Source organism: Carlito syrichta, unplaced genomic scaffold (genome assembly GCF_000164805.1).
Source record: "Carlito syrichta isolate Samal-C Ts95f unplaced genomic scaffold, Tarsius_syrichta-2.0.1 Scaffold305204, whole genome shotgun sequence".
NCBI classification, from domain to species: Eukaryota; Metazoa; Chordata; class Mammalia; order Primates; family Tarsiidae; genus Carlito; species Carlito syrichta.
The window spans coordinates 387,988-413,607 of NW_007249300.1; the positions used below are offsets into that span (position 1 = coordinate 387,988).

The 25,620-nt window shown below is 37.9% G+C and overlaps 1 protein-coding gene across 1 annotated transcript in view; it reads right to left on the bottom strand.

Annotated features, from left to right (window-relative positions):
• The window catches only part of MARCH11 (membrane associated ring-CH-type finger 11), a 115,668-nt gene extending 90,332 nt beyond the window's left edge, over window positions 1-25,336 (bottom strand). Inside the window, exons 1-2 of the mRNA XM_008061327.1 lie at window positions 25,202-25,336; window positions 23,828-23,983 (exon numbers count right to left, since the gene is read on the bottom strand). Of these exons, the coding sequence (XP_008059518.1) occupies window positions 23,828-23,845 (18 nt within the window). The 5' untranslated portion in view covers window positions 23,846-23,983; window positions 25,202-25,336. The remainder of the gene's footprint in view (window positions 1-23,827; window positions 23,984-25,201) is intronic.
• Window positions 25,337-25,620: the final 284 nt, after the last annotated feature.

Genomic DNA, 25,620 nt, shown 5'->3' on the forward strand with positions numbered 1-25,620 from the left:
GACTGGAGTGCAGTGGCCGCTACCGGCCACCACAGCCTCGACCTGCTGGGCTCCAGCGATCCTTCCACCTCAGCCTTCTGAGTAGCTGGAATTACAGGCATGCACTACCCGGCTGATTTTTTGATTTATTGTAGAGATGAGGTCTCACTGCCCAGGCCGGTCTCGAACCCGCGGACTCAGGCAATCCACTCACCTCAGCCTCCCAAAGGCACGGGATTACAGGCTGAACCACTGAGCCCGGCACTACCATGAATATTTATATGGCAACAAATCAAGTGACCGAGAAGTAAAGAACAAATTTCTAAACACAACCTACCAAGATTAAATTACGAAGAAACAGAAAATCTGAACAGACCAATAAGAAGTATTATAAGAAGACTGAATCAGTAATATAAAGTCTCTACCAAAGAAAAGTCAAGGACTTAATGGAATTACTTCTAAATTCTTCCAGACATTTAACGAACACTAACCTTTCTCAAAATCTTCCCAAAAAATTGAAGAAGAGTAGGAATACATCCCAACTCATTTTATAAGGCCAACACCACTCTAATGCCAAAGCCAGATAAGGGCACTACAAGAGAAGATTACAAGTCAATATTCTTTATAAACAGAGATGCAAAAATTCTCAACAAAATATTATCAAACTGAATTCACCAGGACAGTAAAGGGATAATTTACAATAATCAAGTAGGATTTATCACACAGATGCAAGATTGATTCAACATATGCAAATCTATAAATGTGGTACATCACATTAACAGAATAAAGGACAAAACTATGATAATTTAAATAGTTGCAGAAAAAGTATTTGACAAAATTCTACATCATTTCATGATAAAAATTCAATCTAAGTATAGCTGGAATACACCTCAACAGAACAGAAGCCATTTATGACAAATTCACAGCCAACATCATACTTAACACTGAAAAGTTGAAAACTTTTCTTCTAAGATCAGGAACAAAACTAGGTTGCCCACTCTTGCCTTTTCTATTCAACATAGTATGGGAAGTCCTAGTCAGAGCACTGAAGCAAGAGAAAAAATAAATAAAATGCATCCAAATTGAAAAGGAATAGGTTAAATTGTCCCTGTTTGCAGATGATGTAATCTTGTATACAGAAACTCCTAAAAACTCCATCATAAAACTTTTAGAACTAACAAATGTATTCAATAAATCCACAGAATGCAAAATCAACACACAAAAATCAGTAGCATTTTAAAACACAAACAGCAAACTATCTGAAAAAGAAACCAGGAAAACAATCCTATTTACAATAACTACAAAAAAATAAATTTAACCAAGAGGGCAAAAGTCTAAAAACCATAAAACATTGACTTAAAAATTGGAGAAGACATAAATAAATGAAAAGATATCCAGTTACCATGATTTGGAAAAATTAATATTGTTAAAATGTCCATACTCTGCAAAGTAATCTACAAATTAAATGCAATCCCTTTCAAGACTCCAATGTCATTCTTCACACAAATAGGAAAAACAATGCTAAAATTAATATGGAACCACAAAAGACCCCAAATAACTAAAACACAAAAATAGCAAAGCTAGAAGTATCACACTACCTGACTTCAAAATATACTACAAAGCTACAGTAATCAAAATGGCATAGTACTAGCATAAGCATGAACACAGATCAATGGAACAAAATTGAGAGACCAGTAATAAATGAACACATTTACTGTCAACTGATTGTTGACAAAGATGCAAAAGATCTCAATGGAGAATGGGTGGCCTCCTCAATAAATAGTTTTAGGAAAACTGAATATTCACAGACAGAAAAAGGCAATTAGACTCTCAGCTTACACCACAGACAAAAATAAACTCAAAATGAATTAAAAAGGTAAACATAAGACTTCAATCTATAAAGCCAATAGAAGAAAACACAGAGGAAAAGCTCAGTGCAATTGATCTGGGCAATGATTTTTTAAATATGATTCCCAAAGTACAAGCAATAACAAAAGAAAAGATAGATCAGTGAAATTATGTCAAGCTAAAAAACTTCTGAACAATCAACAGATTGAAGATGCAATCTACAAAATGAAAGAAAATATTTTCAAATCACATATCTAATAAGATGCTAATAACCAAAATATATCAGGCACTCAAACAATTCAATATTAAGAAAACAAGTAACCCTATTAAAAAATGAGTACGGGACCTGAATAGACATTTTTCAAAAGAAGACACACCTATGGCCAACAGGTTTGTGAGAAAATGTTCAACATTACTAACCACCAGTGAAATGGAAATTAAAACCGCAATGAAATATCACCTCACATCTGTTAGCATGGCTATTGTCAAAAAGACTTAAGAAACATAACAAGTGTTGGTAAGGATGTGGGGAAAAAGGGACCCCTCAAACACTGTTGGTGAGGATATTAATTTGCACAGCCATTACGAAGATTCTTCAAAATATTAAAAACAGAACTACTGTATGATCCAAAGAGATCTGCATTCCCACGTTCATTGTAGCATTATTCACAGTAATCAAATATGAAATAGACCTGTGTCCATAAACACATGAATGAATAAAGAAAATATGAGATACATACACAATGGAATATCACTTATTTGTGACAACATGTCTGAACCTGGGAGCATCATATTAAGTGAAATAAGGCAGGCACAAAAAGATAAATACCACAATGATCTCACCAACATGTGAAATCTAAAATAGTAACTCACAAAGGCAGAGTAGAATTGTAGATACTAGAGGCTGAGGGTGAGGTATTTGGTCAAAGGATACACAATCTTAGTTAGATAGGAGTATTGAGTTGCAAGGTCTTTTGCACAACATAATGACTACAGTTAATAACAATGTACTGCATTCTAAAAATTCCTAAAACAGTAGATTTCAAGTGCTCTCATACCCCCATAATGATAAGAATGTGAAGTAATGGAAATGTTAATTGGCTTGATTTAGCCTTGGGAAAATGTATGCCTATTTTATAACATCTTGTTGTACATAATAAATATATACAATTTTTATTTGTCAATTTTAAGTTTTTAAAAAATAAACAAAAGTCCAGTAACATTAAAATTATGCTCAGTAACATTAAAATTCAATGGTCTATCTTGAAATATACATAAATGAATAAAATAGGTTTAATGAATTTTTTAAAATTTCATTTTGTTATAGAGATGTGGGAGTACAAGTGAGGATTAACTACATAGATAGGCTGCATGCAGGTGAAGTTTGGGCTTCTAGTGGGCTTCATTTCCCTGGTAGTGGACCAAGTGCTTTTTGTGTTGTCCCATGCCCCCCACCCTTCCTTATTTCTGCCTCCCCTAGCAGTGCCCAGTGACTGCCAATCCCTCCCCTTTTGCTAATGTGACTAATTTTCAGAGATCACTTATGAGTGAGAACATGAGGTATTCAGTTGTTTCTGTGATAGTTTACTTAGTATGATGGTCTCCAATTCCATCCAATTTGCTATAAAGACCATGATTTTGTTGTTCTTTATGACTGTGTAAATACTCCATCATGTAGATATAAGACATTTTCTTTATTCAATTCTCTTTCCATGGGTACTAGGGCTGGTTCCATGTTTCTGCTATTGTGAAAAGTGTGGCAAAAGACATGTGTGTGCAGGTGTCTTTTTGGTAGAGTAATTTATGTTCCTCTGGGTATATTCCCAGAAGTGGGATTGCTGAATCATATGGAAGGTCAATTTTTAGCTCTTTTAGGAATCAGCACACTGCTTTACATAGCGTAGTGATTGAACTAACTTGTACTCCCATCAACAGTGTAAAAGCCTTCTCTTGTCTCCACACCCACACCAGCATCTATTGTTTTATAACTTTTTTTTTGAGTTGGAGTCTCATTCTGTCACCCAGACTGGGGTGCAGTGGCCGCTCCTGGCCACCACAGCCTCAATCTGCTGAGGTCCAGCGATCCTTCCACCTCAGCCTTCCAAATAGCTGGAACTACAGGCATGCGCTACCACACCTGGCTAATTTTTTGATTTATTGTAGAGATGAGGTCTCACCAAGTTGCCCAGGCAGGTCTCGAACCCGCGGGCTCAGGCAATCCACTCACCTCAGCCTCCCAAGGCACGGGATTACAGGCTGAGCCACCGAGCCCAGCTGTTTTATAACTTATTAATGATAGTCATCCTTACCAGAGTTAGGTAGTTCTCACTGTAGTTATGATTTGCATTTCTCTGATAATTAGTGAGGTTGAGAAGTTTTTCATGTGTCTGTTGATGCTTGTATGTCATCTTCTGAGAAGTGTCTTTTCATGTCCTTTGACCACTTTTTAATGGGTCCCCCCCCCTTTCACTTCATTTGAGTTCCACGTAGATCCTGGAGGTTAGGACTTTATCAGATGCATAATTTGAAAATATTTTTCCCATCCTGTGGATTGTCTCTTTACTCTCTTGATGGTTTCTTTTGCTGTGCAAAAGCTTTTCAGATTGATGAGGTTCCACTTGTCTATCTTAGCTTTTACGCCATTCTACTTTTGGGGACTTGGTCTAGACTTCATTGCCTTTGATGTACATAAGGGTGTTTCCTGTTTTCTTCTAAGATTCTTAAAGTTTTAGGTTTTATATTTGGGTCTTTGATACATTTTGAGTTCATTTTTGTGTATGGTGATAGGTAGGGGTCCAGTTTCATTCTTCTGCATGTGGTCAGTCATTTTCCCAGCAAAATTTGCTAATTATGGTCTTCTTTCTCCAGTGATTGTTATTGTGGCTTTGTTGAAGGTGAGTTGGTTGAGAGTCCATGATTTGCTTCCAGAATCCCTATCCTGTTCCATTGGTCTATGTGCCTATTCCTGTACCAGTACCTAGCTGTTTTAGTTACTGCAGCCTTACAATAAAGTTTAAAGTTTGAAATTGTAATACCTTCTGCTTTGTTCATTTTGTTGAGGATTGTTTTGGCTATTCATACTGTTATTCTGTTTCCATATGAATTTCTGTATTGTCATTACTAGGTCTGAGAAAAATGATGTTGGTGATTTGATGGGTATTGCACTGAATCTGTAGGTTGCTTGGGGTAGAATAGACATCCCGACAATATTGATTCTTCCAATCCATGAGCATGGAATGTTTTCCCATTTGTTTGTGTCATCCTTGATTTCTTTGAGTAGCATTTTATACTTTTTTTTTGTAAAGATCTTTCACTTATCTGGTTAGGTAAATACCAAGGCATTACATTTTTTTGTGGCTATTATGAATGGGATTGTGCTTTTTATTTGATTCTCCACCTGTTTGTTGCTGGTGTATAGAAATGTAGCTGTCTTTTGCACATTGATTTTGTAGCCTGAGACTTTAACCAAAGTAATTTATCAGTGCAAGGAGGCTTTTGACAGACGGTCTAGGGTTTTCAGGGTATAGAATCGTATCCTCCACAAAGAGTTATGGCTTCACTTCCTCTTTTTCTATTTGGATACTTCTGATTTCTTTCTCTTTCCTGATTTCTCTGGTCAGAAATTTCAGTACTATGTTGAAAAGGAGGGGTGTGGGTGGATATCCTGTCTTGTTCCCATTCTTAGGAGAATGCTTCCAGCTTCTGTCCATTGAGAAAAATGTTGACTGTACTTTTATCATTGATGGCTCTTGTTTTGAGGAATGTTTCATCTATGTCTAAGTGTTTAAGGGTTTTTGTAAGAGGGGATGCTGGACTTTGCCGAATACTTTTTCTGTCTAATGATATAATCATGTGGTTCTTGGTTTTACATCTGTTAATGTGCTGAATTATGTTTGTGGTCTTGCAAATGTTGAACCAGTCCTGCAACCCAGGAATGAAGTCCACCTTGTCTTGGTGGATGATCCTTGAGATGTGTTATTAGATCCAATTTGCTAGAATCTTGTTGAGAATTTTTGTGTCTATGTTCACAAGGAGATTGGCCTGTAATTCTCTTTCCTTGTTGTGTCTCCACCAGGTTTGGGTATCAGTATGATATTAGCATCATAAAATGAGTTGGGGAGAATTCCTTCATTCTCAACACATGGAATGCATAGGTATCAGTTCCTCCTTGTATGTCTTGAGGAATTCAGCTGGGAAGTTATCTGGTCCAGGGTTTTTTTGTTGTTGTTGTTTGTTTGTTTGTTTGTTTGTTTTGGCAAGGAGATGTCTTATGACTGAGTCCTGGATTGTTACTGGTCTGTTTAGAGTTTCAATTTCTTGTTTCATACTTGGGAGGTTGTGTAATGTCAGAAAGTCCTCCATTTCCTTTATATTTTCTAGTTTATTTGCATATAGGTACTCAGTTGTGACTTCACCTTTTGCATTTCTAATTGTGTTTGGGTTTTCTCTCTTTCTCTCTCTCTCTCTCTCTCTCTCTCTCTCTCTCTCTCTCTCTCTTAGTGAGTCTGGCCAGGGATCCATCAAGTTTATTTATCCTTTCAAAGAAGCAGCTTTTTGTGTGTTGTTGATCTTTTCTGTGATATTTTGACTTATGAAGTTAGGATTTAGATGATCTTGCCTTTCCAGCTCCTTTAGGTATGACTTTAGCTCTGTTTACTTGTGATCTTTCTGTTTCTCTGATGTGTACATGCAGTGTTATGAATTGTCCTCTTATAACTGCTTTCATGGCATCCCAGATTCCAGCTCCTTTAGATGCAACATTAGGCTGTTTACTTGTGATCTTTCTGATGTGTGTATGCAATACTATGAATTGTATTCTTATAACTGCTTTCATGGCATCCCAGAGATTCTGATAAGATATATCTTTGTTTTTGTTTGCAGGAATCGTTTTTTAATTCTGTCTTGATTTTCATGTTGATCCAGAAGTTGTTCAGCAGCATGCTGTTTAGTGTTCATGCCTTTGTGTGTTTTGAGGGGGATCTTGTTGTTGACAATATTTGTTTTTATTCTACTGTGATCTGAGAAGATGCATGGTATTATTTTGATCTTTTGAAATTTATTCATACTTGACATGTCCAAGAATGGACCAGTCCTGGAGTATTTTCCATGGTGAGTAAAATGTATACTCTGTAGATATCAGGTGGAGTGTTCTGTAGATGTCTGTTAAATCCATTTGATCAAGCATCGAGTTAAGATTCCAGATCTCATTGTTGGCTTTTTGCCTCAGTGACCTATATAAAGCTGCTAGTGGGATATTTATGTCTTCAAATATGATTGTGTGAAAGTTAATGCCCTCTCTAAATTTACTTAGTAGTTGTTTCATAAAATCTCACGCTGCAGTGTTGGGTGCATATATATTTAAGATGACTATATTTCTTGCTGGCAGATTGAGCCTTTTATCATTATATAGTGTTGTTTCATGTCCTTTTTAACTTTTGATGATTGGAAACCTGCTTTGTCTGATAGCAGATGAGCTACACCTGCTCTCTTCTGTTTTCCATTTGTCCTAAATATCATTTTCCAGCCCCCAACTTTGAGACTGTGGGCATTCTTTGCAGTGAGATGAGATTCCTGGAGGCATCAGACTGTATCATCACACTTTATCCAGTTTGCCATGCTATGTCTCTTCAGTGGTGCATTTAGGCTATTCATGTTCAAATTGGCTATTGAAATGTGAGCATTTATCCCTGTCATAGGACTCTAAGGAGCTTGCTTTATCTCCTTTTTACTTTTGAATTTATGTTTGTGCATTTTCATTATGTGTGTGTGTGTGCGCTTTGTATGCTCTGTTAACTCTGTGCTTGTCTGTACTTTTGTGATGCTGATGACCTTTTTTGTTGCTGTTTCTTTGTGTTCAATGCCTTCTTTTTGTTTCGTTTTGTTTGAGTTGAAGTCTCTCCCATTGTTAATCTAGTTGAATTCATTTTCAGCCCCTGATACTTGCACCCTGCAGAGAGCAAGTTCAAAGCTTCTTCTGTCTGTGGTTTGCAGCCCAGAAGTCTTCCCACTGAGAAAGCCTTCTGCTGTCTTTCATGTCACTCCCTTCCTGTTCAAGTCTACATTCTGCTCTTGAAAAAGAACAAGTCCCTTGCCACATTGGGGCGGGGTGGGGGGAGATCCACTCTATAGGCAGGTAGGGATTGGAGGTGATTCTTTCTGATCTGGCTGCGAAGATGGCCACCAGCTACTGGCATTGGGCACTAGCCCAGTTCACTCTACAGTCAGGATTTCCTTCCCCAGGAGCCAGCCACTGGGCTCTGCTCCAATCACAATGTCTGACCTAGTGCAGGTTTTGTTCCTCATTCCACTTGGACTGCAATTGTTCACCACTGTGCCCTGACCAGGACTCCTCCTGCATGGGACTGATGATTTGCACATGGCTGGGAGGCAATAGACAGAACTAAAGCATCTTAGAATCACTCACCCACTCTTGTTCACCAAGCAAGTCTCAATTTCTGTGCAAGCATGGTGCATGGTGGAGGGTGGAGGTGCCCAGATTCCCATGTCTGCCATCACTTTCTGGTTTCTATGTGTTCAAAGAGACCTTTGCTGGGTGCAGGGTGCTTCCTCCATTCAAAAGTGTTTGATGTGTATCCATCTATCATTGTCTGGGTCCCTAATCTCTGCCTTGCTTGGTGAGAGAGGTGTCCGTCTGCTGTTCCACAGTGACAATCTTGGATCCTTCTAGGTTTAATGAATTTTATGAACACACAATCATATAACAGAAGCTTCATACTGCTAAAGTAAGCCCCATAAGGCCCAAATCCACCTGTAATACCCTTAGAAACCACAGCATTGAAATGGTTTTCACTGAGAAAGTATAACATTCCTTCTATCTTTTGTCATACTTTCATTTACTTCTTGATAGATGAGTTAGTCAGTCAGTAAGGCAGGGATAGTACTAAAAACCAAGTTCTCCATCAGCTACTTGCATATCGTTCATTTTCAGTAACTAATATGTCATATTTTCTGTGCATAAAAGGGAGAGTCATTTTGCCCTCATTGATCTGAAAAAGGTATGCATGTATTTCCAGACAAATAATCTCTCTAACATCCATTATCAATGTTTTTGAAATGCCTCATAGCACTGAAATAAAATTAAATTTCACATTTAGAAAAATTAAATTATTTATATATCTTCTTTTCCCTTCTTTGATTTCTGTGTTATTTCTAGGGTTTCACAACAAGCCAGAGAGAATCATTCTCTACACATCCTCTCACCAATGATTGATCCTCAGGAGATGGTTGGTGCCTCAATAGTTACTGCTTAATCAATGTTTCTCTGGTTGTTAACTAAGAACTTGAGCTGCTTGAAAAAAAAATTCTCCCTCAAGCAAGATGATTTGCCATTAGTAAAACAATCCTTAGTAATTAAAAGCCTCATTTTCAAATATAGTTCATAAGTATTACATCACAAAAATTGCTTCTCATCTAATTCTCTAAAAAGGTTGCCTTAAGCAAAATAAAATGCCCTCTTTGAAAATCTAAAACCAAAAACAGAAGTAAAAATATAAATACTATTTCTCTTTAAAATTACATTACCCATAACTGATCAATAGTTTCTTTTATATGCAAGGATCCAAATGATGCTCTTTAAAGAATTATTTCTTGGTTGACAAAAAAATATCTAAAATATTTGATCATCAAGGTATTACACATATTTTGGTAGAGACCACTAGATGTTATAATTATCTTCTATTTAAATGTGTTGTACCCAGATATACAATGGGCACTCAAAATTTGTATGTACTCCCGACAATAATTTTAAATGAATTGAACAATCTGGCTGAGTTCTCATGCTTCATATTCTTAAGCTATTTAAGGAACAATTGTTTCCAAATCTTTGAGCAGAGTAAAGATTTAAACCCCCAGAATCGCTAAGTGGAAAAAGAAAGAAAACAGAAAGATTGTATTAAATCCAAATCTAATCAAATAGAAAAATAAATACCTTTGTTCAAACAAATTGGGTGAGCTATAACAAATTGTAAAGGAACTCTGAGTCAAATTTGTTTTCAAACAAGATGAATATACATATGTGTATATTCATACATGTATATGTATATTCACATATTTATTCATATATATATGTTTCTAACTTAATGGAACTCTGTGCACCTTGGGTCAAATTCCAAGAACGTAACTGTAATTCATATACAACACTAGAGGGCAGAGTTGCACAGTGAAGCACTTCTGACATCTAACTGGGGAAAAGGACACCAACACAGGATGTTTGCTCATATAAACCTGCAGGACACAATGACTTATTTTGAAAGGTTTTAAACTTTTAACAGATGATCTAAACAAGCCCACTATGAAAGCAATCAGCGAAATACAGTAAACGCAGACAAGGGCTCCATGGAGAATACTTATCCTAGGAATGATCTACCTTCCTTCCTATGTGTGTTCATAAATATCACGTCGTATTCCCCATGAAATGATCATCACTTTTCTGCTGAATAAAAGATTCTTAATAACTCACTTATGCCTATTGCTTTTCAGAGCTAAAGGTTTTAAGTTACAGATGACATTTCCCACCAAATTTGGGGAATTGATTATTCCATTTTGGTTGACCAAGTACCATAAGCTCAAACAAAATGTCTCCACATTATTCAAAGTTTTCTGAAGAAGGGGAAGAAAACTTCACCCTTCAAAACTTTTTTATATTCTTGTTCACTGTCAACAGCAGAGATTCAAAGAAAAATATGGGCTGCTCAGCATCCCATTGCACTGATAAATGGAAGCCATTTATTTCAAATGGATTATGAAAGCCCAAATATCAGTTTGTATCACTCCAGGGGTAACATAAAAAGCCATTTCCCCTCTTCAAGCCATTGTGTGTCTTTCACAGTGGCCAAGCCATATACAAACCACTTCAATATCTCTCAATTATATTATCTTGAAAATTACAGCCTCAAACATTTGTTCTCCAAATAGCCAAGTTTCTAGATGACATTCAATGAGATGATGGAGTTTCTCTTCAAAACAATTCATTGTGGAAACTGTGGATTTTCAACAGAAAAATTGTGCTTGTCCGTGGAGAAAATGAGCGCAAAATTAACTTCTTTCCTTGTTTTATGATCACTATATGTATAAAAGTCAATATTTTAAAAAATTACAATCCCAGGTAGACCTAATTTCTCATATATAGGGGCTTTTAAGATTTTAACTCTTTGATAATTCTATAGCTGGAGATATAAAGATGGCAACGTACACAAATGTTTTAAGTTAGAAGGAGCAAATTGTGTACCTGTTTCTTAGACTCTATAAACCATTTGCACTACCCTTTTTCACTGAGTGTCTGATTGAACTCTGTATTCCCTTGTCCCTAAAACCAATGCCTTGAAGCTTCACTATAATATACTGGATATAAAATAGATTAAGGAAACAGAGACTTTACCAAGGTTTTTAATATATTAATATAAATTATAAATCTATAGGCTATAAATATTGGCCTCTTCACTTTACTGGGAAAAGTAAAACCCAGAATGAAATGTACTTCAGTAGGAAAATTAATTATGGTATCTATTCACTGCATACTCTATTTCTAGAAGGCAATATTTTTTAAATCTGTCAACCAAATCCAAGATAATGGATTGGATGCCTTCCTTCACCATCCCGTCTAAAATGTTAATAATACCTCTTAATTTTCATATCCTCCTTTATTAACTAGGAATTTGTACTTGTATATTATCAGTCTCTTTGGAATGTATGACTCTGAGAACTGAGATTTTATGGTTTTGTTTACTTAAATATTTGTTAAATTATTAAATGGATGAATAAATAAATGAATATGCAGCAAATCCAAACAAAAAGAAGTGCTTGGGGCAAGATGGAGTAAATACAGAAGGTGGAATACACAGTCACGCCATTTTTTGGTCAACAATTACTGAACATTCCATTGTGTGGGCAGGAGCGTTGTCATAGTGGAAGAACCAGTCACTTCTCTGCCACAACTCAGGATGCTTCTTTCATAAAGTGTGATGCAACCATCTCAAAGTTTCCAGATAAAAACTTTCATGGACCATTTGATCCAGAGGAACAAACTTCTAGTGTAGTACAATTGTCCCACCCTCCAAAAGACAATTTTGGTTTTCTGGGAGTCCCCCATCCCTCATATTTCTGCATGTTACCAATTGTATCAATATTAAGTAAAACGTAAGTTTATAATCACGTACTCAACTCTAATCAAGTACCACATGGTCCATTTTAGCATACTCTTTTTAATCACCCAGTCTATTAGTCTGGCTTCTCCAGAGAAACAGAACCAACAGGGTGTGTGTGTGTGTGTATGTGTGTATGTGTACAGATGCTCCTCAATTTATGAAGGAGACATGTCCCAACTTAACCTCATCATAAGTCAAGGAGCACACTGAATGCACAACACTTTTGCATCATCATAAAATCAAAAAAATTATATATCAGAGTCTCTGTCTCTCTGTCTCTGTCTCTGTCTCTCTCTCTCTCTCTCTCTCTCTCTGTGTGTGTTTACATGTGTGTGTACATGTGTGTAAAGAGATTTATTGCAAAGTATTGGCTCATACAACTATGAAGGCTGACAAATCCCAAGATCTGTAATCAGCAAGCTGAAGAGCAGGAAAGTCAATGATGTAGTTCCAGTAGAAGACTGAAGGCCTCAAAACCAGGAAAGCTGATAACATAGGTCTGCCTGAAACCCTACCAGTCCAACAGCCAGTGGTCTCAACACCCAGAAAGAGCTAATGTTTCAGTGTGAGTCCAAAGGCAAGAAAATAATAATAATCCAGTTTGAAAGCAGTCAGGTAGGTGAAATCCCCTCATACTAGTGGGAAGATCAGTCTTTTTGCTCTTTTCAGGCCTTCAACTGATTGGATGAGGCCCACACACATTAGGGAGGCAATCTGCTTTGCAGTGTGCTTTACTCAGTCTACAGATTCAAGTGTTAATCTTCCCAGGAACACCCTCACAGACACAGCCAGAGTAATGTCCAAACAAATGTCTGGGCACCTACAATGCCTAAAATTAACCATCACACCCAATTTATTTCTGGTAGAGTCTATACACAACCTATAATCACCTATTTTTTGCATTTATTTGCTTGCTTTTATTTTCTATTTCTTACCATTAATAATTTAAGTTCTAGAAACAAAAGTTCTGTTTATTCCAACTCTGTAACCCCAGGGCCAGGAATAGTGCCTTCCTGCTCTGTAGTAGTGGTTAATCCATTGAATACGTTTTTAAAAATCATTTAAGTATGAATTATATAATTCATAGTAGAAAATAGCAAAGAATGCTTAACACCACCTCTGGAACATGAGTAAAATCATCTTCCGGGACAAAAATTGACACATATTGATCCATCACTGTGTCCTGCTTTGTTAATAATCTCCACACATTCATCATGATTTGACACTGGAATTTTCCCCTCAGGCAATAGAAGGCATGGTTGGTGTTTTTTCTCAAAAGTTTACTATGGAAGACCTTACTCAAGTCCAAAATAGAGTAGCATTTTCCTTTTAAGTTGTCTTTTTTGTAACGGTTATTACCTTCAGTTTGGGTAGTGTGCAGGCTGAAGGGAGGGGGAAGACAGGGGACAGGGGCACTCATCAGCCACCCTTGTATGTTTCGCCAAATCACTCGAGTGTTTAATATTGAAGCATCTTCCACTCCATAGCCTGAGAGGCATGTTGCCCAAACGCATCTTGGCACAGTTAACTGTAATCGTGTTAGCTTCGCGTTTTTTAAACATCTTTCAACTACTTCACAAATCGTTGAAAAATCTTGTCCAAAACCAAAAATAAATGGAAGAGAAGCCACGGCAGTGGGAGGGAGAGACCACCTTGAAAGACAAAGGAAGACAGCTTGGGAGGAGAATGAAAGCGGTGGTTTTGCATTCAAGGTTTCTTCTGTCTTTCAGCTTTGAGCTAAGTTATGACTGGTCCCGGGGAATATCAACTAGGCAAAGACTCCCACACCTATTTATTGTGTCATTCTCTCCAAGGAACTGGAGGTCTCAATGGAAACCTCCCCTCTACTCATCTGTCTCCATACCAAAAAAATGAGAGTAAGTTGATGTTAGGAAAAGGAAGAAAGAGGTACAAGAAGGACATCATAAATATTGACTGGATGCTTAATATAATGCCTGGCAAATCCTGTGCTCTTGACTACTCTAAGATTCTTATTTGCTTTATTTTAAAAAAATTAATAGAGAGGTCACTTACATACACATTTATGTTTTGAAAAATCTGCAAACATAGCACAGACAACAAGTTAATACTAGGGAGGAAGTGAGGGGGGGACACAAGGCAAAAATGTTTCCTGTGGCTTCTGGAATATTCTTTCGTAATATAAGTAATATCCCCTGATATTTGTGCAAGATGCTGTCCTTCTTAAAATCTTTTCTAATGAGTCAGACTAAGGAGAGCCTGTGTAAATTTTTTGAAATAGTTCCTGGGTCTCTTGAACTATTTTATAGCTCAGAGTCATGTCACAAATTTAGTTGGAAGATGAAATTTAACACAACTGCACAACCATAGATAACAAAGGCGTGCCCAGAGGGTTCCTGGAATAAGAGCTAAATGCTTATGGGCAGCACCCCACCCCTACCCCGGGCCCAAATTAAACACTTGGCCACTTGTACAAAGTTAGTACACCAAAAAGGGAAGCAAAACTAAAAGGCACACTGAGCCAACAAAGGAACTCTATTATTACGATAAAGATATAACCATTGCTAGATGTCATCCATCAAAATGAACTAACTTAAAGAGGTAAAGACTGGAGAAAGCCAGTTTTTAGATAGTAGTTTTCAAAGAATATGCCACCTAAGGAAAGGATGGAGTGAGAAATGTCTTCTCCATAAGTGCCCTTATTGACTTTACCTATATGAAAATGCTTCCAGGTTTTTGTCATGTCTTCCCCAGCAATTGTTTCCAGTCTACCTCTACTTATATCAAATTTCATTTGGCTAAATCATGTGGAACAGCTTCTGAATCATGAGTTCTGCTCACAGGGAAGATGTTGTCAAATATCCAAGGATACAGAAAGTACAAGCCACAGTGCAGTTTGTCTTGGCCGGGGCCTCTGTGTCTGCCATCCATTTACTTGTAATTGTAGGCGATTATCTACTCATCAGTCCATTCCCTGCCATTCTGAAGGGTCGGAAGCACTCTCATTCTGCCCTCAGAGTCATCCCACGTTACTCTCAGAAGGTCCAAAAATAGAAGGAAGCTCAGTTTCCTTTATTCCAAACCCTTTAGCAAAACATCAGTCACATCACAGCATAGCCACATGCCAAGGCAAAGCAGGAAATGAGCGAGGAGGAAATAGCCTATTCTCTGGCTACATCTCCCTGGCTTGGAGTACTGTATCCACGAGTGGAAAATCAGTTTTTAAAGTTATGCTACAACTGTACAAACTGTGCATCAAAAAAGTCACCTTGTTTTCAGTCAGGTGGCAGATTTCACACCAGAAATTTATATCCAGTAGACACTCTTAGCAACTCATCTATATCCATGATCATACAGTAAAAATTCTAACAAATTATTCAAATTCCCTGAACAAACGCTAGAAGAAACCCTTCAACAAGTGACAATCTCAAGAAAGCGAGAGTGTCACACATGGGTAATTCCACATTCACTAAGTCTTTTTTCATGACATTTTATTTTTTGAAAAGCGCAGATATGTCTCACTGGAACCTGTTTTTTTTTTTTTTTTTTAATTCTAGGTTTTTAAAAATAGACTCCTGTATTACTCTCAAGGCTTTTCCCTAAGGTCTGAATATACTTTCCCAGGCAAATTCAGAATAACATTATTAGAGAACAAGTTGAAAATTAACAAACAGTAGATGGCTAATGTATGAGTAATGAGCCCAATTTGATTTCCTTAAGTCATATTTCTCACTGCAGAAATAACGTGACCTCCAGGATTCTGGCCGCCTTACTAAAAACTCATTTATGCATCTATTCATTCATTTATTCATTCATTCGATAAATATTAATGGAATGCCTATAAAATGACCAAGGAAATGAACTCAGCAATATTGAGTTGTGTTACATAATTTGCTGTAAAAACTGTCCCACTCTTTTCTGTGCTTGCCCTCTCGGAAGACAAGTCTAGAAAAACTAAGCAAGCTAAAATAATCTCACTTTGGAGCATTTGCTTTAGGAATGAACCTAAGAGCATTCTCTATGTCAGGGGTCCCCAGCCCCCAGGCCACAGCCTGGCACCAGTCAGTGGCCTGTCAAGAATCAGGTTACACAGCAGGAGGTGGCAGGGAGTTAGCAAAGCTTCATCTGGATACAGCTGCTCCCCAGCGTTCACATTACTGCCTGAGCTCTGCCTCCTGTCAGATCAACACTGAAAAGCCTGCTTCCATTTCCAACATCCTATCTTTGTGAAGCAGGATTTTCTGCAGTGACAGCAACCAAAACGAGATTATGGAGTAGACTGGACATAAGCAACACACTTCAAGTATCACTGTGTCCATCACTCCCAGATGGGACCATCTAGTAGCAGGAAAACAAGCTCAGGGCTCCCACTGACTCTGCATTATGGTGAGTTGTATAATTATTTCATTATATATTACAGTGGACTAATAATAGACATAAAGTATACAATAAATGCAATGCTCTTGAAAAAACTGTCTTCCATGAAACCAGTCCCTGATGCTTGAAAGGTTGGGGACCACTCACTGCTCTAAATGTTTTCCAGGACTCATGGTGATGAGAAAGTAACTCGCTCCAAGGACACTGATACCTTATTTTGAGATGCCCCTGTCTTCCACTTCCAACTTACCTGAAGCTACTCCTCAGAATTTAGGAGTTGAGTCAGATACAACCAAGCAACTGGTTGGAAGATGCAATGATTTTAATATTTAATGTTAGGAAAGTAATAGCATTTCGTTGTGAAGCTTAAAATGCTACTGTTTTTTTTTTTTTTTTTTTTTTTGAGTTGGCTTCTCACTCTGTCACAGACTGGAGTGCAGTGACAGCTCCCGGCCACTGCAGCCTCTACCTGCTGGACTCCGGCGATCCTTCCACCTCAGCCTTCCAAGTAGCTGGAACTATAGGCACATGCTACCACACCCAGCTAATTTTTTTGATTTATTGTAGAGATGAGATCTCGCCAAGTTGCCCAGGCAGGTCTCGAACCCACAGACTCAGGCAATCTGCTCACCTCGCCCTTACTAAGCGCTGGGATTACAGGCTGAGCCACCGAGCCTGGCCACATAGTGCTACTGCTTTCTAAATGATGTAAGTTGATAATGATTTCATTCAAAACAGCAAAGAAACATAAAAATCTAGAGGTTTCAGCCACTTAATTTTCTAAAAGGTGATGAAACACCAAAGTTCCCATCAATGTGCCATCTCTTTACCAACAAAAGCAGTGGGGTCAATCCAGCTCACTACCTGTTTTTGGGTAACCTGCAAATTTTCAAATTTTTAAATGGTAGGAGAAACTTTTTTTTAAAAAAAAAAGAATACTATTTCTTGATACATTAAGATTATATGAAATTCAAATTTCAGCATCTATAAGTAAAGTTTTACTGAAACACAGTCACGATAGCTTATCTATACTGTGTCTGGGGTTGTTTTTGTGCTAGGTCAGTAGCTGTCATGGCCCTTCCATCTTAAAATGTTTACTATTTGGCTCTTTAGAGAAGAGGTCTTCTAGTCTCTGATTTAAAATAGCAATGTGATCAATTGAAGACATTTTGGAACATGACAAGATTTCTCTACCCAACCACTGCGAAATCTTCTCGCCACCCTAACTTGCTTTGACCAGTAAGTCTATCCATTTCTGGCAAAGAGGAACTTTTTTCTTTTTTAGGCAACCAGGTGAAGGGGCAAGGAACAGAAATATTTTACAAAGGAAAATACACTTTAAAAGGGGCTAGAAAATGTAGAGAAAAGCAAATGTGTGTGGAGGAGAAGGCTCTGGAGGGTCCACATTGTTCCCAAGTCTCAGTCTATAAGCTTTAAAAGCAAACACCAAAGCATTATGCCCTAAATGGCCTTTGCCTCCTCATACAACTATCCCAGAACCATCTGGCTTTGACATAAATGGCCAATTACAACATACGTGGTCTATGCAGTAAATAAGATGGCTATAGTCATTGACAAAGTATAATTTACATCTCTTATTCAGTGGAGAATCATTCATATGTTAGAGTAAAACACAAATTCATGTGTTTTGAAAATCAGTAAGCAAACAAAACAGAAACAATTTCCAAGGTGAGGAAATGGCTCCATGATATGTTCTTTGTGTATTTTGACATTTTGAGTTCCCTACAAAATATTCCAGTATGCAGATTTAAATATTACACTTGAACGCTGCTTTTCAGTTTTTCAGGAATGGTAATAAAAAATCTCAGCTTGTCACTTGCTATTCAACCTACAGACAATGTTAGTAAGAGCAACAGTTAGAAAAAAAGTCAAAGCGGTAGCTTCACCAGGTCACAGGGTTGCGCATATGCAGAAATTTGTAAGCCATAATATGCAAATGCCTTGAATAATTTCAAACGACAGAACACGATTCTGATACAGTTCATGCTCTGATGTTTTCCTAATACGTGTTCAAAATCGCAGTCAATTTTCAATGATAATTTGTCAGCTCCTCCCAGTGTATCAGTTACAACATACTAACAATCCACTCTGAACGTGGAAATTCCCCTTTCATGACAGAAACCCATTTAGGAAAATAATGACCGCAGTGTCCTCCAAAAGTTAACTAAAGTCTTATAAATACCTTGCAAATAGATCCAGAAGCTATAACTTAGAAGGGTAGCCACCTACCGGGTGTCAATTTCCTCTCTAATTCAAATCTGTTATGATGAATCCTAAGGACTTAAGACTATGGATAAAAATGAAAAATAATCCCAAGTAATGCTCCTTTTTCATAGACATTCCAGTCATCCTTACTGCTATGAGAAGCCGTGTGGCTGGCAGCACATTTTAAGAGTTTAAAGGAAAAACAGTAAGGGAAAGGTTAATAAAAATGTTACAAACCAGGAACAATGGCCAGGGACCTAATCCCTGCAAAGATATGTGACTCATATGCAAGTCTCAATTTCTTCCCAGGCAACCAAGGCTGGCAGATATCACTAGTCCTTTCCTCGGTGCTCTGAGCAACAGAGGGGGAGGACACCATTACTCGATGTGACTGACTTTCGGTTACTACCCTTTAATGACTCCCCCTCAGGGATCTCTGAGACTTCTCCAAACTCCTGTCAGGAGGTGACCTCCTACTTACAAGTCACATGCACCCCACCCAAAAGGAGCTTTTCCAAAGTATAAAAGATGATTGCCTGACCTTGAGTTCAACTGCCCTGTGCTTGGCCACATTTAAAAGTATCTCATAACTCCAATTATGAGTAGACTCCAAGAAAGATGTAAATAAGACCCACAGTGAGGGACATCTGGAGAGGAAATATGCTCGTGGCACTGAGATGATTATCTCTCATTACACCGGCCTCTTAAAATGCCGATTCATTCATTAATGATGATAACTAATTTGGTCAGAAACTGAGATGGGTTCCCAGAAAAAGCAGGGAGTAAAAATCCAGGTATAAAGAATGATACAGAAAGAGGAACCTTTAACTTCACTTTTGTGACAACAGAGTGAAGGAAGCAAGAAGGACCTGTGAGCAGTGAACAAGTAAAAATCCCCATTTCTTAACTGACTGAACAAGTGAGAAGAACCAGAGCCAACATTAAAATGGCACCTGTCTAAGCACTTTGCATCTAATCTTCAAAATAAGGAATAATACAGATACCATTGTCATCTCCTCTGTGAAGATGAGTTAACTGAAGTGCAAAGAGTTTAAGTAGCTTGTATACAATAACATCACTATTACCTTCGTTTACATATATTTTTCTATGTTTAGACAGTATAGTCTGTCTTTTATAGCAAGTTTAAGGTTTCCCGTACAATACTTTATCTTATTATGTCATCTCTTCAAAGAGCCATCATATCTCCTGGAAAAACACTGAAAGCATTTGTAAACTGGAATACAGCCTAATTCATGTATGATGTCACCAGCATCTAAAAAAATAAGTTTGATCTTATATGTTCATGCATTTCACTAATTTTAGACCATGCTATGAGACTCAAAACAGAACTAGCTTTTACTCTTAAAATATCATTAATGAATCATCTTAGACATGTTAATAAATAAACTAGTTTCAGCCGGGCCCCGCTTTTGGGAGGCTGAGGTGAGTGGACTGCCTGAGCCCACGGGTTCGAGACCCACCTGGGCAACTTGGCGAGACCTCATCTCTACAATAAATCAAAATGAGCCGGGTGTGATAGCGCGCACCTGTAGTTCCAGCTACTTGGAAGGCTGAGGGGGAAGGATCGCCGGAGCCCAGCAGGTCGAGTCTGCGGTGGCCGGGAGCAGCCACTGCACTCCAGTCTGGGTGACAGAGTGAGACTCCAACTTAAATAAATAAATAAATAAATAAATAAAATAGTTTCTGCAAGTAGGTAGGAAGGTAAATGCATTTTAATTACCTCAGATGTCTTAATTAACTCCTACTGCTAATGATACAGCAATTAGAGTTTAAATATGCTGTAGAGGATACATCTGCTAGCTTTCTGTTGGGTCATGTTTCTGAGCTTCACTGAAACTCAATGAAAGCAGGGGGTTTAGAACCCAATTCTCAAATAATTTGAATCTCAATGAGAAAAACAAGTAAAACTACCTATGTTCTGGGTAACTGTTCCTTGTCCTTTTCTGTCACTGTCTTCCTCTGAGCACCAGTGGATACTTCATGGTAGTAATGACTTCTGCAAGTACTTGAGGATATACATCAGCCACCATTAGTGAGTCAAGCTCCCATGCATTCTTTTTCAGCTTCCTTTGACTCAAAGTCCTGGAAGGGAAGTTATGGTGATTGATGCTGATCTATCTGGACTTAATGAGGACCAAAGGCAGAGGCCAGGGCAGGTAGACAGAATCCTTTTAGAAGTTACATCCTATGGTGGCTAAAGATGGCCACTCTTTTTAATGGAAAGGACAGATTCCAGAAGTGGAGTCTACTTCCCTGTCCCTTGAATCTGAGTCAGTCCTATGACTTGCTTTGCACAATAGAATGCAGCAAACAGTAAATATCCAAGCTGGATCTTAAGAGATTTGTCACTTTCACCTTCACGCTCTTGGAACCCAAATATCACAGTATGAGAAGCACAAGTCACATGGCTGAAGAACTGAGGCACCAGCTGGCTAGCCCCAACTGAGTAGCCAGACAGTCAGCACCAAGCACAAGTAGAATAAGTGAGCCATCTTGGATGTTCCCATCCAGTCAAATCTCTGAATGATTACAGGCCCCGATCATGCCGCCGATAGGGATAAGCCTCCCAGCCAACCTTAATCAACCCACAGACTCACAAGAAGTAATAAGTGATAAACCACCAAGTATTGGAGTAGTTTGTTGTACAACAATAATCAAGAACTTTCCAAACCATCTCAGAAACCCAGGCTGAAATCAACTCCTGCTTGCCTGAACCTTATACAGGACAAGGCAAGGCAGGTTCAGAAACATTAAGATGGACAGGATGAGATTGAGAAGAACACTCCATGGCTAAGAGCATGAAACTTAGAGCCAGAATGACTGAGTTTGAGTCTTGGCTCTGCCTTTTACTAGATATGTACCTAGTAGAAATTATTTAACTTTCCTGTGCCTCAGTTTCCCTTTGTATAAAATAGAGTTAATATTCCTCACCTCATAAGTTTGTTATGAAGATTAAATTATCATTGTCCATGTATGTACAACACTGAGAACAGTGCCTGGCACAGATTTAATATTCAGAAAATGTTCTCTCCTAGTATTGGTATTTATTCTCTATTCTGTTCTATATACAATAAACCACCTCTTCACAGCAGATTGGTCTCACACCAGCAAAAAAACAGAACAATAAGAATAAGAGTGAATGTTCCATGTATGAGTCATCCTAAACAGGAATTTCAGACAAATAACAAAACTTTATCTGAAAATAAACTACTCGTATGTATAAGAATCCACACTTTGAGAACTTTATAACTGACTTCTGTTTATTAAGAGTACCAAGTTTTATATGTATCTAATGTAGTCCTAGAAAGTTATTTTATTTCTAGCATGATCTGAGCTATCATCCTTTCATTGATATCAACACTTTCTAAATATGATTTTGCAGTTCACTGCTATGATCAGTTCAGGTTACAAATCATAGTAGATATGTCACACTAAAATTAATTCTAAGTGTGTTAATTATACTGGGTTAGCTTTTGGTTTGGGGGTCTTTCTTGGGAAGAGGAGGAGAATATAAGCACAGTTTGGAGAATTACTTGTTAAAGTAATTATTGGATTTTTTTAATGAAGCAAAAAACAGTAATCAATTCTTTTTGCCGCAGAATTAAATAATATTTTTTGTTCCAGCTTTTAATCTCTGTTTTAAATGTACAGCAAGGACCTATTTCTATTTACTCCAAAAGTAATCATCCCAAATGAATTAACATTTGATAGTCATAAATTCAAATTCTTTTAAATTCTTGGCATTGTGTTTCAGGTCCTGAGTATCTGACCACAGTCTTTCTCCTGGGACTTCCTCCCGTAGTTCCCAAACTCTCCCACTTCTTCTCCTCCCTCATATTTCTAATTATAAAAGTGCTGTGGATCCAATTATACTACCTATATACTGGTCTTTGGTCATGATTCCATCTGTTTTTCAAGACAATTATGATAGATTCATAAATTGACATCCAAGTAGTTCAATCAGTCAGAGGTTCTGGGAAAAATGTGTTAGGTTTATGCTTGTCTTCAGCATGATAATATCACTCATCCACATTAGTTATGCTTTCTCTTTCCAAATTATTTATAAGCCTCGGGTCAGCTTGCGCAATTCATATTTTCATTTTGTGCTTGCTAATCATGCCCTAAATGGTAAATATCAGAGATGCAAATTAATTGCAAATCATATAAGAGATGCACAAATTTAAAACTATGAAATTTAAATTATTAATGCAGTAGTAATTCATCTTTCAGGTTCCTTCTGCAAGCACTAACAGTTCTACCTATGTTATTTCGCTCTATTAAAAACCAAATTTAGTAATTTAGGTAGAAGCAAGGAATGCTAGGTTTTATTATTTTTCACCTTACAACTTTTCAATAACCTCTTCCTTTTTCTTCCATGAATCCTTTGTCTCTGTGTTTTGAGCCCTATTCTTTTATGTCTGCTTAACTTCAGTCTACCAGATCTCATTAAATACACACTATTCTGCTATTCTATAAGATATATTTTATATGTTACATTCCACCAGCCTGTCCAAAGAATCTGAATCAGTTCCACCATAAAGTTTTTTAAAGTCTATTTTCCAGGGTATTTGTAGATTTGTGGGTATTGTGTTTTTATGTTATACACAAGAATATTGAATATATATATATAATTTCAGTAGTATTATTGAGAATGACTGTTGGGAATGTTTCTGCATTCACTATGTAGCTGAGCACAGCAAAGAAGGAAAGTAACCAAGATTTAACTGTGAAAAAACATCATATGGAAAAGAAAGCCTTGTTAAGTGGAACAAGTATCAGATTAGAATGAACAGCTTCAGTCAAAGTTTCCATACTGGAAAGTTCTGCTTTACTTTGTATCTGTTTTCCATAAATGGAGCCCACCAAGGCTTAAATGCTTAACAAAATATTCCTAAAATCAATTGTGTGACATTTGTAACTAATAAAGTGGATTTAAGTGGGGATTAAGACATTTCACCTACTTTTCATTTTAGAAATGAAGATCAGTCTAATTTTATCTATCAATGACAAGTGAACAAAGGAAATCATTTAATGAAGACGACTTTTGAATTTTTCAGGTAGAATGTCACCACTTTCTCAAAACACATCCCTACAAATTCTAAATCTTGGTTTTATTGTGATTGCATAAAATGTGTTCTAAGTGCTATAAGAAAATAGCCTTAGTGATAACCAAATTTGAATGCACTCATGTTGACAAAATTACTCCTGGAAAAATAAATTTCGTAATGATTTACCTGGCAAGGTTGTTTCATTTTAATGGCTATGACATGGTATCTATAACAGCAGAGTTCGCAGGTCCAGGAACCCCTTTCACTGATCCACTTGAGCAGGCACAGCTGATGTGTATACCGAACTGACCCATCACATCGGCAGGGATTTAACAGCTCACCCTAAAAGCAAAACAGCTCAGTGTGAATACTTGTGTCCGTGTCTCTATTTTAAAAATCTCACGCTTGCTTTCTTTTCTTTCTTATAGCCATTTACCCAGAAGGGTGCAAGCATCAAGCTCTATCCTAGAAAATGAAATTAAAATTTTATATCCTGATGGGAAGGAAACTAAAGTCTTAAAACTATTTCAAAGATATGGCCTAGAGTTATGACATAAATGTTCTACCAACACACACAATGTCTGCAAGATACAGCTCCCAATACCCTTGGGGGAAGGCAGCACTATTAAATCTCTTTAATAACTTTTAAGTGGATGGTCAGATGCATTTCCTCTGCAGTTATTCTTAATCATTGCTAAAGAAGCAATGCACGGCATCCCAGAAAGCAGCTCGTAGTAGCATTATGCTTCTATTTTTTTTCTAAACGTAGCATCATAAATATTGACTTAGGACACTATGTTCCTGAAAGCCTGCACATTCTCACGCAATTTCCTTACTTTAAAAAATATTAAACCTAATGTGCTCTCAGACCACACATTTGGTAAGAAAGATATAATATTATCCTTTCCTCTGAATGAATACTCTCATGCAAGTTTGCATGCGCCTCCAATGGTGTTTATAATTTTACAATTGTTCTGCTAACAAAACAAAGTACACTGTCGGCTAAACAGCCTTTCTTTCAAAATACATTGCTATTTCTCTCGTAAAAACTGTAACGCGCTTTTCACAACAGTGAGATTAAGTCGCCAAGATATGGAATGAGGAAAGTCGCTGCCCTTTCTGGTTGTGAAAGGGCATGACTCACCCCCGTTTGTATTCTAAGACTATCCGTCTCAGGGTACATCTGTAGAATCCGTCTCAGGGTACCTCAGTGCATCATCTTACATCCTACAGGTTTGCTTCTACGTATAAACCAAGAGCCACTGAGTAAATCACAAGAAATGACCATTAGAGCACCTGAGGAACGTGTAGCTACGAAACCACGTAGAGGAAAAAAGTGTCGACCAAACGGAATCTCGTATTCGCCACCGGGACATGTTTTATCTTCCTTCCCAGAGAGGGAAAGAGGAACCCCCCTGAAGCCTTCGCTCCAAAGGCAGGACGGGACAGACAGCCCCAGCAGGGATGCGCCGGGAGGCGCGCGCTGTCCGTGGTGCTGAAAGCGGAGCCCTCGCGAGTTGGAGCCGGCCGGCGGCGGCCACGGGGTCCTGCGGTCCTTACCTGCTCCGCGCCCTGGAAGCAGATCTTGCAGATCGGCTGGTGGTGCTGGTGCTGGTGCCCCGTGCGCTGGTCGCCGCCGCCGCTGCTGCTACTGAAGCTGCTGAACACCGAGAGCGTCTCGGGCTGGTCGCCGGCGGCCCGAACTATTCTTTTAAGATTTCCAAGTATGTTTGTTCTCTCTCTCCACTTTCTCTTCCTTCCTCAATTCTCTTTCTCATTAAGAAATCACAAACATTTAAATTTGGAGGCCTAGATTTTAAAGGAAACCTTTAAAAAAGTTCCTACTTTAAAATCAGGGTAATTAAATTGTTCTCCATCACTCATTAGGGATCTCAATTAATTTCAAAGTCCCCTAAAACAACGGTCTCACTTTTCTGTACTTGAGGGTTAGTCATCTGAGAGGTAGTGTCTCCTGTTGA